At 38.5% G+C, this 17299-nt stretch overlaps 1 protein-coding gene across 2 annotated transcripts; it reads left to right on the forward strand.

Moving 5' to 3' along the window:
• The first annotated feature begins 155 nt into the window (after positions 1 to 155).
• Positions 156 to 16397, forward strand: LOC100701889 (up-regulator of cell proliferation-like). Of its 2 annotated transcripts, XM_019355326.1 has the most exons (4): positions 156 to 272; positions 1149 to 1218; positions 7458 to 7570; positions 10208 to 16397. In XM_019355326.1, exon 4 carries the CDS (start codon positions 10214 to 10216, stop codon positions 14885 to 14887), a length of 4674 nt encoding a protein of 1557 aa, XP_019210871.1. In that variant the 5' UTR covers positions 156 to 272; positions 1149 to 1218; positions 7458 to 7570; positions 10208 to 10213; the 3' UTR covers positions 14888 to 16397. The 2 variants fall into 2 exon arrangements, with proteins under 2 accessions (XP_019210871.1, XP_019210872.1); XM_019355327.1 differs by lacking the exon at positions 1149 to 1218 and having other exon boundaries at positions 181 to 272.
• Positions 16398 to 17299: the final 902 nt, after the last annotated feature.

Genomic DNA, 17299 nt, shown 5'->3' on the forward strand with positions numbered 1-17299 from the left:
TCCATTTATAGGGCAATTGTGTGCTCAAACATTTGGTTTGTGGCTTTAAAAGGGATGATTATTGTGTCTTCTACATCACAGCAACAAAGCTGGCAATCATATGACCATGATACCAAAAGTGAAAGTATTCACCCAAGAGTAGAAAAGGAGTGATCAGAACTGCAGCACAGCATTGACATTCAGATTGCTAAACATATAACATCTTAATAACAGTGATAGGGGGACTTCTTTACAGATATCTTTTCCCCCTCAGACTAATATCCTCTTCAAGGGTAGGTGCTTTTTCTTGTTATTGAACAAGTGATTTTATTATTATTATTATTATTATTATCATCATCATCATTACGGGAAGAACAAAAGTCAGTAGCTCAGACAGGCTGCTATTTTGATTTTAATTATTAACTCAGCTTTTCAGGATTTTCAAACTTTGTGAACCATGCTCACATGTTATTTTTAAAATGTTTATATTCTTCTTTAATTATGATTCTGACGATCAGAATCAATTTCAATATTTTCATAAGTGAAAAAATTATGGAATTACCAGGAAATTATGCAATCGTTCTCACAGATTAGGCTATCACTAACACAGCAACAGAGTCCAAGTCTTTTGCTGTTGTTGTCGCTATTATGTTTCTTCATGTGCATTTTTTTAGGCTGTTCTCAACCATTTTGCAAAATACATGAAGGCAGTAACCACTCTTTTTTGTCTCTCAATATGTGTACCTACACATGAAAAGTGGCTTTCACACAGTGCAAAGGCAGCTCATAAAGTGGTTATAAAATTCCAATTGCTTTAACCTTATAACATGAGGTTAAAGTGCATCAGAGATGGGTGAATGAGAGAAAATGTGTAAAACACTTAGAGTGCATAGAGTAGAACTGGCAGTAGAAAACTGGTCTATTTACTATCCAGAGTAACTCTCATTACTCATAGGGTAAACAACGAAACTGGGACAAAAATTAGGACTATATCTAGTTGCATATACACACATAAGAGCATTACATGAATTATACAGTTAGGTATACTAGCAAACACTGGCCCATATACGGCATAATGTATTTTTCAAGCAATTCCTAAATTAATGTATACTGTCAGCTCCAAGTAGTTTAACCAGTCTTCACTGATGCATCCCCACTGATCCCCACAGGCTATCATGAAAATCTCAGGAGATCTGCAGTTTCACCGATACTCAAATCTGTCAGACTGGTAACAAGAAGGTAACAATGCACAATGTTTAAATTAGTTTTAAGTTTATGCTGACAAAGAAAACCATAAACAATTAAAGTCATAGATTACACAAAATTACAAACGAAATTAATCAGTTGGTCTTGCTCTGTTTCCTCTGAAGGGTCATCTATAGTTCTAAACTTGTTGTCTGTAGGAGGGTTATTTACAATATCTTTATATTTACATATAAACATATTTACAATAAACAACCGAATTTGATGGACTAAAGCCAAAATAGAACATATTTTACGTTTGTTTTTTAAATTACATTTATTTTTTAAAAAGTATAATTAATCTTGATCCAGAATAACTCTCATAACTCATGTGGTGAACAGTTGTGAATACAATTTTTTTTTTGTGATGATACATGGATGATGTATGTCAGGTCCAACCAGTTTGACCAGTCTGCACTGATGCTTTTCCACTGCCTGGATGTTGTTTTTTCTTTTTTCATGCAGCATTCTCAGTAAACTATTGAGACTAGCATAAAAATATCAGGAGATCTGCACCGATACGAAAAACAAACAGACTGGTAACAAGAATGTAACAGTGCACATTGTTCTTTTGTACTTTTGATTTCTTTTATATTATTAATTATATGTTATGCTCTTGTGTTGGTATTATCAGTTAGGATTTAGTTGAGTTTATTCTAGTTTAGGTTCCTTCATCTATGTCCCCTGTTGCGAGTCTGTTCTTGTCTTCTGTGTCACTGTGTCAAGTATTTCTTCTTTGCTTGTTTTCATGTTGTCTAGCTTGTGTTGTCATGCCTATGTCTTTCCACGTTTCCTGTCTTATTTTGAAAAGTCAGGTATCTCCATGCTCAATGTGTTTTGTTTTACTTCCCCTGTGGTGTCATTATGGTCATTTGTGTCAGCAGTTTCCTCATGTGTTTCCAATTGCCCTGATAACCTCCTGTGTGTATTTAGTCTGTGTGTGTTCTTTCAGTTGTTGTCGGGTCGTCTATTCATCTCCATGTCAGGTCACAGAGTTTTCCTTCTCCTGTTCAGGCCATGCTCTTGTGTGTCAGTCACATTTTTCATGTTTTAGTTTGAGCTTTTCTCAGTTTAGGTTTTAGCTTAGTTTCACCCTAGCTTCATCTTGCCTTGTTTTCTATTTTCATATCAGCCACAATAAAGGCTCATTTTTGTTTAAATTTCAGTTCAGTTCTCCTGTCTCCGCTTTTGGGTCCTACGCTGGCGTACCCCGCCATGACATATGCAGTGCAGTAAAAACAAGAGCAAAATCCAGGCTTTGTTTATGTGGTCAGAGGTCCAATGTAAGCAATGTGATATTCAGAACCCCCATAAATCATTTCCTGTATGCCTATATCATGTTTATAAAAACAGTAGCATTAAGAAATTTAAATAGCTTCATGTCACATTATTAATTTAATGTATTATTTGACCAAGTCAATCTACTGACCTTCATGCAACTTTTTGAACTATCATGTTCACAGACATAATGACATGCTTGCAAACACTACCAAAAACACAACCTACTTAAAGGTCATTAAAGTGATCTATGTCCATTTTCCTCGCCCGTCTAAGCGACACACACAGCGTTCAACATACACACACAACTATGGGCATACTAAGGTTTGTCACATGGAATTTACATGGAGCTGGCTCCAGAGAAAAGAGTTCTATGATATTTAACAAGCTTAAAAAACTACAGGCACACTTTGTTTTATTACAAGACCTGTCACAGCTACAGGGAGTGCAGAATTATTAGGCAAATGAGTATTTTGTCCACATCATCCTCTTCATGCATGTTGTCTTACTCCAAGCTGTATATGCTCGAAAGTGTTAAGGTTCAAAAATTGGAGAAAAGAGTACGGAGGTTCTCAACATCAAATGATGACACTGGTCCAGAAGGTATGATCAAAGCGAAAATTTATTGATTACACGCGTGGAGTCCGAAGCTGGGCAAAGTCAGCAATCGAACTGAACTTACAACAATTAGACAAAGGCTTTATAGGGTTTGCAGTCTTCCTGTTACCAGGCAGACTTAAACAAAGCATACGTCACTCCAAAACCACAATGACTCTTAACATAGTCTAAAACAGAACATCTTCTTCGGGTCAACGCCAGGTGCTTCCTGTCCGCCCGCCTTTGCTGTCGCTCCATGAGCGCCTCCTTATCTCCCCGAATCATCAGGTGCACTTCCTGTAACAGACTACCACGTACGCCTCGACTTTGCAGCCATAGCAAAACGTATTTCAACTCTTGCCTACTAACTGAGTCTATCTGTGTGTGTGTGCACGTGCGAGGGCGCGTGCGTGCTGTGTACTGCGTACGTGTCATGACCTCTCACTATTTGTGTCTGTATGTGTATGTCTCGCCCTTAAATGCTCTCTTTGCTTTCAGTTTCACTTCTGCAAAAGCCTGCAACTTCAAAGACATATAACTTCCTGTCTTCCTTTAGCACAGAGTGTATTTTCCTGTCTCTGCCCTCTACACAGAAACACTGAGATCATAGAAGCATTAAAAACATTTACAATTATAGATTCAACTCAACCGTTTAAAGTGGTTCTTCTTGGACCTGTAATAAAGACTATAACCATATATTTGAACATCTGAATGCATCTAAATGCAACATCACTATTAATACTGAAATGTTAATGATGATTATAAAAATAGCAGCAAATAATAGCAGGAAAATATTTCTATCCTTCACAAAAGCCTACTACCAATTAAGCATATTAGGTGATGTGCATCTCTGTAATGAGAAGGGGTGTGGTCTAATGACATCAACACCCTATATCAGCTGTGCATAATTATTAGGCAACTTCCTTTCCTTTGGCAAAATGGGTCAAAAGAAGGACTTGACAGGCTCAGAAAAGTCAAAAATAGTGAGATATCTTGCAGAGGGATGCAGCAGTCTTAAAATTGCAAAGCTTCTGAAGCGTGATCATCGAACAATCAAGCGTTTCATTCAAAATAGTCAACAGGGTCGCAAGAAGCGTGTGGAAAAACCAAGGCGCAAAATAACTGCCCATGAACTGAGAAAAGTCAAGCGTGCAGCTGCCAAGATGCCACTTGCCACCAGTTTGGCCATATTTCAGAGCTGCAACATCACTGGAGTGCCCAAAAGCACAAGGTGTGCAATACTCAGAGACATGGCCAAGGTAAGAAAGGCTGAAAGACGAACACCACTGAACAAGACACACAAGCTGAAACGTCAAGACTGGGCCAAGAAATATCTCAAGACTGATTTTTCTAAGGTTCTATGGACTGATGAAATGAGAGTGAGTCTTGATGGGCCAGATGGATGGGCCCGTGGCTGGATTGGTAAAGGGCAGAGAGCTCCAGTCCGACTCAGACGCCAGCAAGGTGGAGGTGGAGTACTGGTTTGGGCTGGTATCATCAAAGATGAGCTTGTGGGGCCTTTTCGGGTTGAGGATGGAGTCAAGCTCAACTCCCAGTCCTACTGCCAGTTTCTGGAAGACACCTTCTTCAAGCAGTGGTACAGGAAGAAGTCTGCATCCTTCAAGAAAAACATGATTTTCATGCAGGACGATGCTCCATCACACGCATCCAAGTACTACACAGCGTGGCTGGCAAGAAAGGGTATAAAAGAAGAAAAACTAATGACATGGCCTCCTTGTTCACCTGATCTGAACCCCATTGAGAACCTGTGGTCCATCATCAAATGTGAGATTTACAAGGAGGGAAAACAGTACACCTCTCTGAACAGTGTCTGGGAGGCTGTGGTTGCTGCTGCACGCAATGTTGATGGTGAACAGATCAAAACACTGACAGAATCCATGGATGGCAGGCTTTTGAGTGTCCTTGCAAAGAAAGGTGGCTATATTGGTCGCTGATTTGTTTTTGTTTTGTTTTTGAATGTCAGAAATGTATACTTGTGAATGTGGAGATGTTATATTGGTTTCACTGGTAAAAATAAATAATTGAAATGGGTATATATTTGTTTTTTGGTAAGTTGCCTAATAATTATGCACAGTAATAGTCACCTGCACACACAGATATCCCCCTAAAATAGCTAAAACTAAAAACAAACTAAAAACTACTTCCAAAAACATTCAGCTTTGATATTAATGAGTTTTTTGGGTTCATTGAGAACATGGTTGTTGTTCAATAATAAAATTATTCCTCAAAAATACAACTTGCCTAATAATTCTGCACTCCCTGTATAAATGAATTTAAAATACCTGAGTTTCCTAATGTGTTCTCAGCCTGCTGTAACTCTAGACAAAGGGAAGTAGCAATTTTAATGTATAAAAAATATTAATTTCACAGTACTCAACACAGTTGTAGATCCAGAGGGTAGATATCTAATCATTAAATTAGCTACACATAGCCCTCATTCTTCCACGTTTTTTTTTAGTGCACTCTCTGAACACCTAGACTGCCCACTTGTTCTTGGGGGCGACCTCAACCTTGGACTAAATGAAGAATAATGAAGGCCTAATAGCCTGGCTGTCATGGGTGGGTCCAGGGCGGGCTTGGGGCTTGGGGTTCTCAGGGTGCTCCACCTCCGGGCTAGGGCTCTGGCTGGTAGTGATGGGATTTCTGGCTCTTTTTAGAGAACCGGCTCTTTCGGCTTGGCTCACTAAAAAGAGCCGGCTCTTTCAGCTCCCAACCGGCTCCTCGGGTTGTTTTGTTGCTTTAATTAATTTATCATTAACAACAGTATAAAATTATGCACAAAAGGAATTACTAATGTAAAAAAAAAAAAGTATGGTTTTATTTATATATGTTTATATATAAATATATACGGTGGCTGCTAGAGACAAAGCACTTACAAACTCCAAAAAGCATGTACATGTCAGGGTTACAGGAAAAAGAGGACCCAAAATGCGGAGCTCGGGTTAACAGGGAGAACAGTGCATTTATTTATGTCCAAAAAGCTGTCACAAACAGTTAAAAGTGCTATCCAAAAGGTGTTCCAGTTAAATCCCCAAGTGCTCCTTCGTGTGTGCAATCCCGTGAGTGAGTAGTGTTCCCTGATCCTCCTCTCCGAGCCAAACTCCCAGGTGAGGAGAAAGCAAACACAGAGTTGGCAGAGCCCTCAAACCGACTAACAACTTCCCTTAAGTACGGATGCTACCGGCTTGGAATAATAATCCAACGTCGAGTGTTGCCACGCATCTTCCTTATATACTACAGCTCTAAGATGGAGGCTGATTAGAATCAGCTGGCAGAGCGATCAAGTGCAGGTGAGGCCACAGCCAAGGGGCGGAGCTTCCAGGTGGAAGGCCGTCCGAGCCACGCCCTCCCCGGAAGCGCAAACTTCTGTAAACAAACCCCGCAGCTGGGAGAGAGGAGAAACCGGGAGAAAATACACACAGAAATACAGATTGCCCGGGGAGAACTGTCTGACCGTGACAGTACAAATTCCAAAACACATTTCTAGCGTTAACTGAACTTCCCAAACAGAGCTACCTAGATCACTTAAATTACACAATTGAAAACATATGTGTATTGTTTGTGTATTTACCTGTTACTACCACACACCAAATCCGGTTGTTGGTACTTCCTGGCTTGTGTAGCCACTAGGTAACAAAAGCTCAACACTGCCCCTAGCATCCTGGAGCACTTCTGTTGTGTTTTGTATGTGCTTCGGAGTTTTTACGTGTCTTGGAGTTTGTACGTGCTTCGGGGTTTGTACATGCTTCGTGCTTCAAGGTTTCATGTGATTAACAAAGAAACGGAAATAATACGTTTAATGTGACACATGAAACAACCATAAAGGAAGAATGTAACACCTGCATAAATTTTCCATTAAAAATGATCAATGAGTTCACTGTCCTTTACAACTTTTCAGCTTATCAATTGTTTCATCAAATGACCACCTTAATGTTATATTAAATGAATTTTACAAAACGCTTTTTAAAAATAAGAATAATTTAAAGTAAACTAATGGGTTTTGGTAGTACTATTTCCCATCAAGAAACACTTTTCAGAACTTTCAGAGAGAATTTTGAGCAATTTTGAGCTTATACATCATCAATATTGAAATACCAGAAAAATGAGTGCTTGTGACATAATTATGGTTTTTATCTATATATTTTTTAATTTATCTAAAGGAAACAGTGATGTAAATGTCTTTTTTTAGCCCTTCATCAACACCATTATCTGCCAGCAAGAATGTCTGTTTACAAAATAATGCATTTGGTACAGTTCAGCTTTATGCAAGTTTTACTAGAAAAACAGAATTTAAGCCAAATCATTGGTTGTCTTCAATGTTGCTATTTCTATGCCCCTAGCTCCTTGATTTAATGTGAGGACATCATTTTAAATGTCTGCATCAACACTGAGACGTGAGACCAAAGAAAACTCCTCCTGAGAAACAAAAGTAACAGCAAATCTGCACACACAAGTAAGTAAAACAGAAACAATACATCATAAATATTTCCCTACCTGTAGTATAGCTGTATGTATTCTCAAAGTAAAACAAGTAATTAATAAATGAACAAAAAAGTAGATTAATATTATATCTACATGTAAAGTCTTGAAGGAAAACGTTTCAGGCAGTGTTTGATATGTGCATTTTGAATTGACTGGACCACAACAGTATACCAACCAAGACAGCAAGTAAGTTATAAATACATGTGTAAGTAATGTGAACAACATTTCAGGATAGCACAGATTCTGCATTCACATTCATCAACACATTTTTTTGTATCCCATAGTAGGTGTTGTTGAAAGGGATATGTTATTTTTTAATTTTTATAATTGGGACACTCAAATATGATGGCATAAACTAAAGAAAATAGTTTAAAAAAATAAATCTATTTTAGTCAGAGGTGGGAATTAACTAAGTAAAAATACTTTTCTACTGTACTTAAGTAGAATTTTCAGGTATCTTTACTTAAGTATTTTTCTGACAACTTTTTACATTTACTCATTACATAAAAAAAAATATCTGTACTTTCTACACCTTACATTTTCAAAACAGACTCGTTGCTTTTACATTAATGAATTAAAGGGGAGTTTCTTATTTTGTCACTGTGAGCCTTCAAACATCGAACTGATTTTAGCCTTAACAGTGACACATGGAAGGTAATCCTGTTTGTGTATTAAGCAATGAAAGAAGTGTAAAATGTGGCTCAGTCAGGTGTTAAAGTTGGTCGGTGTAGTTTTTGGTTTTGTTTGTTTTTGCCACAAAACCAGAACAACTCCAGGTTTCCATAAGTTACAGGATCAGTTCTTCAGCATCTAGTTAGCCATACAGATGAACTACATAAATGGGGGTAATATTTTGAAGTGAGAACTTCACTCTGAGATGGAGAAAAATAAGAAAGACGGGACAGGGTTAGAGACGTTATATTTAAAGGTAAGGACTGCTCAGGGCTATTTGATAAACTGGAAATGGAAAGCTTACATGTAAGTCCTTATGTTTTTAAATCAGATAGTGGGTCCATACATTTGATATTGTGTTTTTTCATATTGTGAAACATGCTGCAAAACAAACTAAGGTAGAGTAAAAGTGTTATGTAAAGACTGCATGGAAAATACTACAGCTTAGTGCAGGATAAACAGATTAAATCCATCACACGTCAGCAAACTAAAGTAAAGAAGAGTGTGTGACTGGTGCACTGTCAGGAGTTTTCCTGTAATGCAACTCAGATTGGAATAAATGACACTCAGACAGGTTTTACAAATTAACGTGCACGGGAGAGAACTGGACAGGCGCCGTTCCTTCGCTTGACCTCAGTTGCTCTCATCGCTCTCCCGTAACACTGCTCTTTTATTGTGGTTACATGAATATGCATAGGTTCATTAACATATGACGTATACCTTGTGTGTGTGTGTGTGTGTGTGTGTGTGGAGTCGAGATATGATCCCGTGAAGACTCCCCAAAGCTGGTGCCAGGAGTCTAGCGGTCCATCTAAACAAAAGGCTCTTAGACTCAAACAGATATATGTGTGTTTGTTATACCATATATCAGCAAGAGAAGATACGGCCTCTCCTAGGAGACGTGTGATCTATGCCAGAACACTCTGAGGAGGAGTGAACGCACTCCCCTCTTCATGCTACACAGTTGTTACAGACCTCCTAGGATGAGACATTCTTTCAATCTACAAATGATTATATACTTCTAAGCATATATGAGTAAACATTTCTAAGCATAAATGGCAATAAACAATAAGACAAGGTGTGACCTCTCCCATGCTCCCAGGATGTGGGTGTGAAAGTCAGAGAGCTCTGGAATGCACACAAAGCTTGCACAACGTAACTTCTCTAGTAAAAAAGAGCAAACACATCTAGAAAACCTTAAATGAAATGTACTTCTAAACATAAACATAATAAAAATCTTTCAACATGCACAGTGGCTGTGGTGCTCATGGTCAGAGTTAGGTTACATAAAGAGTATTGTTTTTAACACTAGCATCTGTACGTCTACTCAAGTACAGAATGAGTGTACTTTTCCCACCTCTGATTACAGTAAACCGTTGTTTTGTTAAATCCTCATCTGACTTCAGAAAATCAGCTAGACTAATGGATGACATATGTCAGGTCTTCAAGAGACTACAGGCATTTTGCACATGCACATTTCTAATTTGCTTTCTAAACAAAATATGAAATCTTACATTCAAACAGTGAGGCTGGAAAATGTAACATTACAGATAATTTCTTGTTGAACAAAAATACTTTGTTTAATAAATTGCTAAAAATGCTAGCGATGTCACAGGGGGCGGAATATTTTTAGGTTTTTTTAGGTCACCAAGAGGTGAAAAATGTCCAGAGACTGCATTCCTCACTGTTCCTTTTCGCTCAGCGAAAGTTCCATTGATATTACATGTCTTTTACATGAGATATCTGGCAAAATAAACAGTCATAAAAATAATAAAAGATCAGTGGCTTTTCAAAAAAGTCTCACCAAAGCAAATTTTTTCATGAAGAGTCCAAAACACCAGAAGAGGATACTGTGCTTAGTTGAAGAAGAGGAATCACTTTTGATCTTGTAATACCTACAAGTTTTTATAAATAACACACTTCTTTTTATCCACAGAAAGACATGGCAAGCTTTTTGGAGGATATGGGCTTGGAGAAGCACTACTACCGGGAGAAATTATCATTGAGCTCAATACTTAAGATAGATGAGAAGGCCATTACTGATGAACCAGCCAAGTGTAAATCAGATCTTCCATGGTACTTTCTAAAGAAACTGATGATGGTTAATGTGACAGCTAGAAATGTGACATGTAAATTAGTGTGTGAGTCAAACTGTCACGATGAATCAGGCAGTATGGAGTTCGATTTTGAAAATCTGCTTGATAGTGAAACTTCTGCTGACGCGGTAAACCCTCTTGACATCATCACTGCTCTCTTTCTGTCTTCTGATGGTTTTGTGCAGCAGGAAATGGCACTCAAAATGTCCATGTGTCAGTTCTCTGTTCCTCTGCTGCTTCCAAATAGTGACGCAAACCAATGCATACTCATGCTGTGGGCCATGAGAGACATTGTTAAAAAGTACAGACCTCACTCTCTTTTGGAATCCAAGGGCTTCATTGAAGACAGAATCGTTCTCTCTGAACTTCCCATGATCTCTTTTGTCAGACTGGGTGAGTGCTCCTTGTCCAAGTCAGAGATTCTTAATAAGCTTCTGAGCAATTCTCAGCAGTACCATGACACCTTTGTTCACCACAACATGAAGTGTGGTGACAGTCCAAGAAGAATATCCAACGGACTGACTGAAATTACTTGGTATCTTCCTGGTGGAAACACAAACATTGATATTTTCAGTCAGCCAGTGGCTGTAGCTAACCTTCGTGGGGACATTGCTTTACTTGAAACACAATACTCCTTTTTGTGTCAGACATCTGCAGCAGTCTTTGTGTTTTTTGACAACTTGGAATCTGAGTGTAGTCTGCTTGCCAATAAAAAAAATAAGGCACAAATTTTCTTGGTGGGCAACCATCAAAGCAAGAGTTTCAATGTAGATTCTTTAAAAAAGGCAGCAACCAAGTTAGGTTTGAACAAGAGCAACGTCATTATTAAAACAAAGCAAAAAAATGATGCAGACTTTGTCCAGTTATTGCGGGAAATAGTTAGGGGTGTAGTTGAGAACTCTACGATGAAAATGGCAATAGAGCAGATGGCAGACATTGCCCATGAACTTGGAATCCTGGTTGATGAAGACTCTCCAGAATGTCAGGCTGCAAAGACAAATGCAGAAGCCATCACTGAGGAAATTAAAGACATCCTTAAATACAAAGAAGAGCAGCTTCCACGGCAAGGCCAAATATGGAAAGATCTGACATGCCTAGAAAAGGAAGAATTTCGACTTCGAAAAGTTGGGGCAAAAGACCTGGAAAAATACAAAGATGACCTGAAATTACAGAAAGAAGAACTACGGAAAGTGCAGAATTCCTGTGACATCTCAGAAGCTATGATGTGTTTCATACGTGCAATAACAAGCCCTGGAACAGAGAGGTTTTATTTTCTGAAATGGATGCGAATGAACCTTGATAATGTGTCGCGTGTAAAATTGGGTGGTCTCAGGGAGAAATATAAAGAAAAATCGAAGAATTCTGAGAACAAAGAGGAGATCAAGGAAATTGACAGACAGCTTTCCAACAGCTCTCTGGGGACTGAACACTTCTTCCGTGAAATGGGTCAGATCTATGAAGCCTCACTGTCCCTTCCACAAACAGATCGAGCTCGTAAACAGTTGCAGCATCTGCCCAAACTGTGTGCAGAGTTGTTACTTGATGGATTTCCTCTTGAGCTTGTAGATGGAGATGCATCCAACATCCCTCTCAGATGGGTGAGTGATGTTCTCTCTCAGCTCAGTGACTTGGTGTCTCCAAACACAAAGATCCTGGTAGTCACAGTTCTTGGAGTTCAGAGCACAGGAAAGTCCACTCTCCTTAACACCATGTTCGGAGTGCAGTTTGCAGTCAGCAGTGGTCGATGTACTCGAGGTGCCTTTATGTTGCTCATCAAAATCCAAAAAGACATGAAAAAAGTCCTAAACTGTGACTTCATGGTGATCATTGACACTGAGGGCTTAAAGTCACCAGAACTTGCACAACTGGACAACAGCTATGAGCACGACAATGAGCTTGCAACACTTGTTGTGGGGCTGAGTGATATCACCATTATCAATATTGCAATGGAGAATTCAACCGAAATGAAGGACATCCTACAAATAGTTGTGCATGCTTTTCTCAGAATGAAGGAGGTGGGAAAAAAGCCTAAATGTCAGCTGGTCCACCAAAATGTGTCCGATGTTTCAGCCCATGAGAAGAACCTACGAGACAGGAAACTGCTCCTGGAACAGTTAAATGAGATGACCCAGGCAGCAGCCAGAATGGAAAAGAAAGAGGAGAACAAGAGCTTCACTGATGTGATGGAGTACAGTCCAGACACTGGGAACTGGTACATTCCTGGACTCTGGAATGGAAACCCACCAATGGCACCAGTCAATGCAGGCTACAGTGAGGCTGTATATGAGCTCAAGAAAAACATCATCCAACAACTGAAAAACTGTGAATCATCTGCTAATAATATTATGGATTTTAATGTGTGGATGACAAGTCTGTGGAATGCAGTAAAGCGAGAAAATTTCATCTTCAGCTTCAGAAACAGCCTTGTAGCTGATGCGTACATGAGACTCTGCACAGAATTCAACAAATGGGAGTGGGAATTCAAAAAAGAAATGTACACCTGGGTAACAAATGCAGAAACAAGAATCTCCAATTTTGGTACAGCTGCTGCAAAATCTGAATCCTCTGACATGACAGAATTTCTCACATCTTTGAAAACTGAAGCCTCCACAGTGCTGTCCAAATGGGAGACAAAGCTTCTCAAAAATCTGACACAGTATTTCAAGCAAACAGAGGGTCATGTCCATCTAGTTGAAGGATACAGAGAGGAATTCTCAAACAGTGCAAAGAGCCTTCGGAAAGAAATCGAGAGGTCTGTTTTTAATCAGCTCACAGCAGCAGCAGAAATCAGACAGGGGATGACTGAACTTGAAAAAATCAAGGAAAATCATACAAAAGAAATTGAAAAGGCAGTTTGTGCACTAATTGATGAATGCAGGAAAAAGAATTTCCAGATGACAGACAAAGAGCTGGACAAAGAGTTTGATAAGATGTGGAAAAAGACTGTGCAAAAACTTTCTTTTGTAGAACAAAAAACCAAAACTGTCATCACCAGCGTAGCCTACTATCTACGAGAAAATCTGAAAAATCGGGGTAGTCATGCATGCGAACTACTAGATGAAAAAAGATTAAAGGACTGTGGTCTGGTGCCTTTCAAATATACAGTTGGAGCCCTCCAACAAATAAAACATACAGTGAGCAAGTGGTTCACCAACCAGGATCACATAAAGGCTGGACAAAACCTTGCTGACAGCATCATCAATGCTTGCACTCAGTTTGTGAGTGAAAAAGTGAAGAGAAAAAGCAATTACTCAGAGACTTACATCCAGGAAATCCTATACATGATTGATACAAAACTGCAGAACAATCAAGAGATTAAAACAGACATTGAGTTTGAAGTTTCTCTAAAGCAACACATCTGTGGATTTACAGCCAAAAAGTTTCAGAAAATGCACGAAGATTTCATGCAAGAAAATGATCCTTATAGATGTCTAATGAATCGCAGGGAAAAGCTTTGTGCTGATTTCAAAGATGTTTTCCATCAACGAGACCAGTGTCAAAAGAAAGCAGAAGAATTTACCAACCGCTGCTTAAAGCCTGCAGTTGAAGACTTTGTCAAACGCTCCCTGGGTCCTGACATCATTGGTGAAATGCTGACGTGTGAGAATTTCAGCACACGAATCTCCTTCCAGTATTCAGTTTTATTGGATTTGCTTTCAAAGGGTGACTTTAACAACTATCTGAGCTATATTTGCTCATATGAGAAGTATGTAAAGACATGGATACTCAACCAAATCCTGAAGCACTTCTCAACTCCGTCAGCAGCATTTCAGTTTGAAGACCGACATCTACAGTCAAGTATAAGGAGCATAGATGATGCCATCAACAAGGCCAAAACAGGAAATAGTGATAACTTGGACAGATTTGTTAAAGAGATTTGTAAAGAACTTGGTGATAAACTGATCATTTCCCAGGATGCGCTTGGTGCTTTCATGATCCTGAATAATGCCAACAAGGAACAGTTTGCTGAGTGGCTCACAGTGTCTGTGAATGAGATGGGAAAAGCTCTTAGAGAGAAATTTAAAGAATCACCATTTGAAACAAAATTACAGTATCTCCATGTGCAGCCCCAGAATGAGCTTTTTAACAGGTTAATTGGTTGTGGCAAACAATGTCCATTCTGCACTGCTCCTTGTGAAGCAGGAGGAGGAGCCCATACTGAGCACTTTGCCTCACTGCATCGATCAAGGGGTCTAGGCAGGCGCATATGGGAAACTACAAATAAACTTGTCACTGATGTATGCACCTCTGCTGTGAACAGTGACGTGCATTTTCGCTGCAGTGCTACAAACAATGAATGGCACCCTTATAAGCGTTACAAGGAAATTTACCCAGACTGGAGAATTCCTCCAGATGTGAGCCTTGAAGCATCAGATTACTGGAAATATGTAATGACAAAATACAACAGGAAGTTTGCCGAAGAATATAATGGGGAGCCTGCTGATATTCCTCTATCCTGGAAATTTATAACAAAAAAGCAGGCAGAAATGAGCCTCAAAGAATCATTTGGGATAAAATGAATGACAAAAAAAAATTCCTTGTCACTTTCTCCTACTGCGTGAAGGAAACGTTCCAGATATTATGATTTTGCCTTGGTTTATGATGTAGAAGAAAACATTATATAAAACACAGTTTGAGATATTGTTAGGGTACATAGCACGTATTGCAACTCTTTATGATTTTTTGAGATTGCAGTAAACAGATTTATTAACAAAAAAATCTACTTAGTGTTTGGTTTAGTTTTTTCATTTCTTTTTTTTTCATTTTAAATCTTAAATATGCTGCAAATGCAACTATCTTTCTTTTCATTTAATAAATGCAATCTAGGAGTTTCTGTTCATTGCTTTTATTGATTTTGGGCAAATATTTACATTTACAGTTTGAATAGATAACCAGCTGAAAATAAACAAAACATTAATCATTTAAAAATATTTCTTTATTTCCATAAGCTATCTGATGTCAAATATATACATATTCATTTTTCAGAAACGTATTTGTTCTATATAAAAAGGCTATTTGTAATTGCATTTTGCAATTTATTTACATAGAATTTGTAATGTTTTTGTTTCATCATTAAGACAACATTTAGACTAATGATGTCAAAAACAGAGTCACTTATTGTGTAACACATTAATTTTCTTTACTTCTGCTAATGCAATTAATTATCCCCCTGTTTTTTTTTTTTGTTGTTGTTGTTGTTGATTTACTTTAACAGGAGCTATTTGTTCAAAAATTTGTTTAGAATCACATTGCCAATCAAGTCTTTAGTTTATCAATTGAAGAAAAAGGCATACGAAAAAGATGACCGCCACAAATTTGCACTTGTGAAAGTGTCTGTTACCATCTTTGTCTTTTTGGCTTTGCATAGCACATGATTCAGGATTTCAAAATGATCACAGTTATTTATTTTAAGTTTTGCTGTGCATGGCTTTAATTTTCACCTGTTGACATACAAACAAATGATATCCAACCCCAGCCCACGCAGGACTGGCAATCTGGCATGCTGGGCATCTATCTTCTTCGTGTGCTCACGTACCTTGTGGAACAGAATTTGGTTAAAGAAGTGCTGAAAGGAAAATGTGTCAAATTAACCAAAATGCTAGCTGTCACAGGAGACTGCTGTTGCTAGTACTAGCTGTGGAGAAGTGCGGAAAAAATTGTCACATGCTGCAGTGCTGCTAAGATGTCCAAACCCAGCAACAACTGTACCAACCTGATTAAAGCCTGTCCCAGTCAAGCCTTGGCCTCAACTGTATGAAGCATGAAACTTATTGTTAGGGTGCATACCACATACTGCAACTCCTGCTCATTTTTTCTTGAGACTACATTTAACAAGTTCATAAACAAGTAATCTGCTTTTTTTCCTTTTTTTTTTTGTTTTTTGGAGTGACCGATTTAAGGCTCGATTTAATGTTCACTGTTTTACAAGTTCTTTCCATGTATAAAAAGCACAAAAAGTAAGGAAATTTGTATTTGATGGATTATCTCTTTGTTGTAAAAATGGTTCCTGACAATAAATTGTATACCGTTGCAAAGCCTGTTTATTTCCCCTTATATGGTGTCATATTTGTAAGGAACATATATGGTAGACCAGCAGAGCTGAGTATGTGGGTTGTGCCAATGAAAAACTTGACAAATCTTCTCTGCCTATACCTTATTGGATATGCCTGGTTACCACCATTCCATCTTTTGAAATGACCACTATGACACCCAAATAACTTTTAAAGTCAGGTGAATTTGTTTCAATTCTGAGTTTGAAAAAGAAGATTTTTTTTTATTTATTAAATAATTTTTAAAATAAAATAATGATTTAAATAATAATTATTAAATTATTATTTGTTATTATTAATATCTCTCCCATGTATGAGATGCTGATGTGTGCAGAACAGACCGAGTCTTACCCACATATTTTTGAGTCATTCTGAAAAACGGTCATATTGTGTGTGTCACAGTCCTGGGTCAGCTAACCCTGAACGTAAGTCAAGCCAAGTGGGCACTATTCTTCACACACTTTAATCTTGTCATCACCTGCAGGCCACCATCACACAGTTTAAAGCCAGATGCTCTTCCACGCCAGTTTTCCACCACAGAGGACACAAATCAGTCCCTGTGGAGCTCACAAATGACATGGGTAGAAAACGCCCATAATTCAATAACCTCTTCGGCTACTCATTTGTCCCCTTTTGAGGCGTCGCTCGCATACCAAGCACCACTTCTGCCTGATATTGAGGGAGAACACGCTTGCCCATCTGTTCAGCACCACCTTTGTCATTGCTGTTGCCTGTGGAGATCCACTCGGGCAGCTCTCCTCAGAACCAAGCAGCAGAATAAGAGCCTACCTTACCGCCACAGAATCCCAGCAATGACATATCAGCCAGGTCAGAAGGTGTGGTTTTCCACCAAGAATATTCTGTTACAAACAGTCTAAGAAA

Source organism: Oreochromis niloticus, unplaced genomic scaffold (assembly GCF_001858045.2).
Source record: "Oreochromis niloticus isolate F11D_XX unplaced genomic scaffold, O_niloticus_UMD_NMBU tig00007942_pilon, whole genome shotgun sequence".
In the NCBI taxonomy this organism is placed as follows: domain Eukaryota; kingdom Metazoa; phylum Chordata; class Actinopteri; order Cichliformes; family Cichlidae; genus Oreochromis; species Oreochromis niloticus.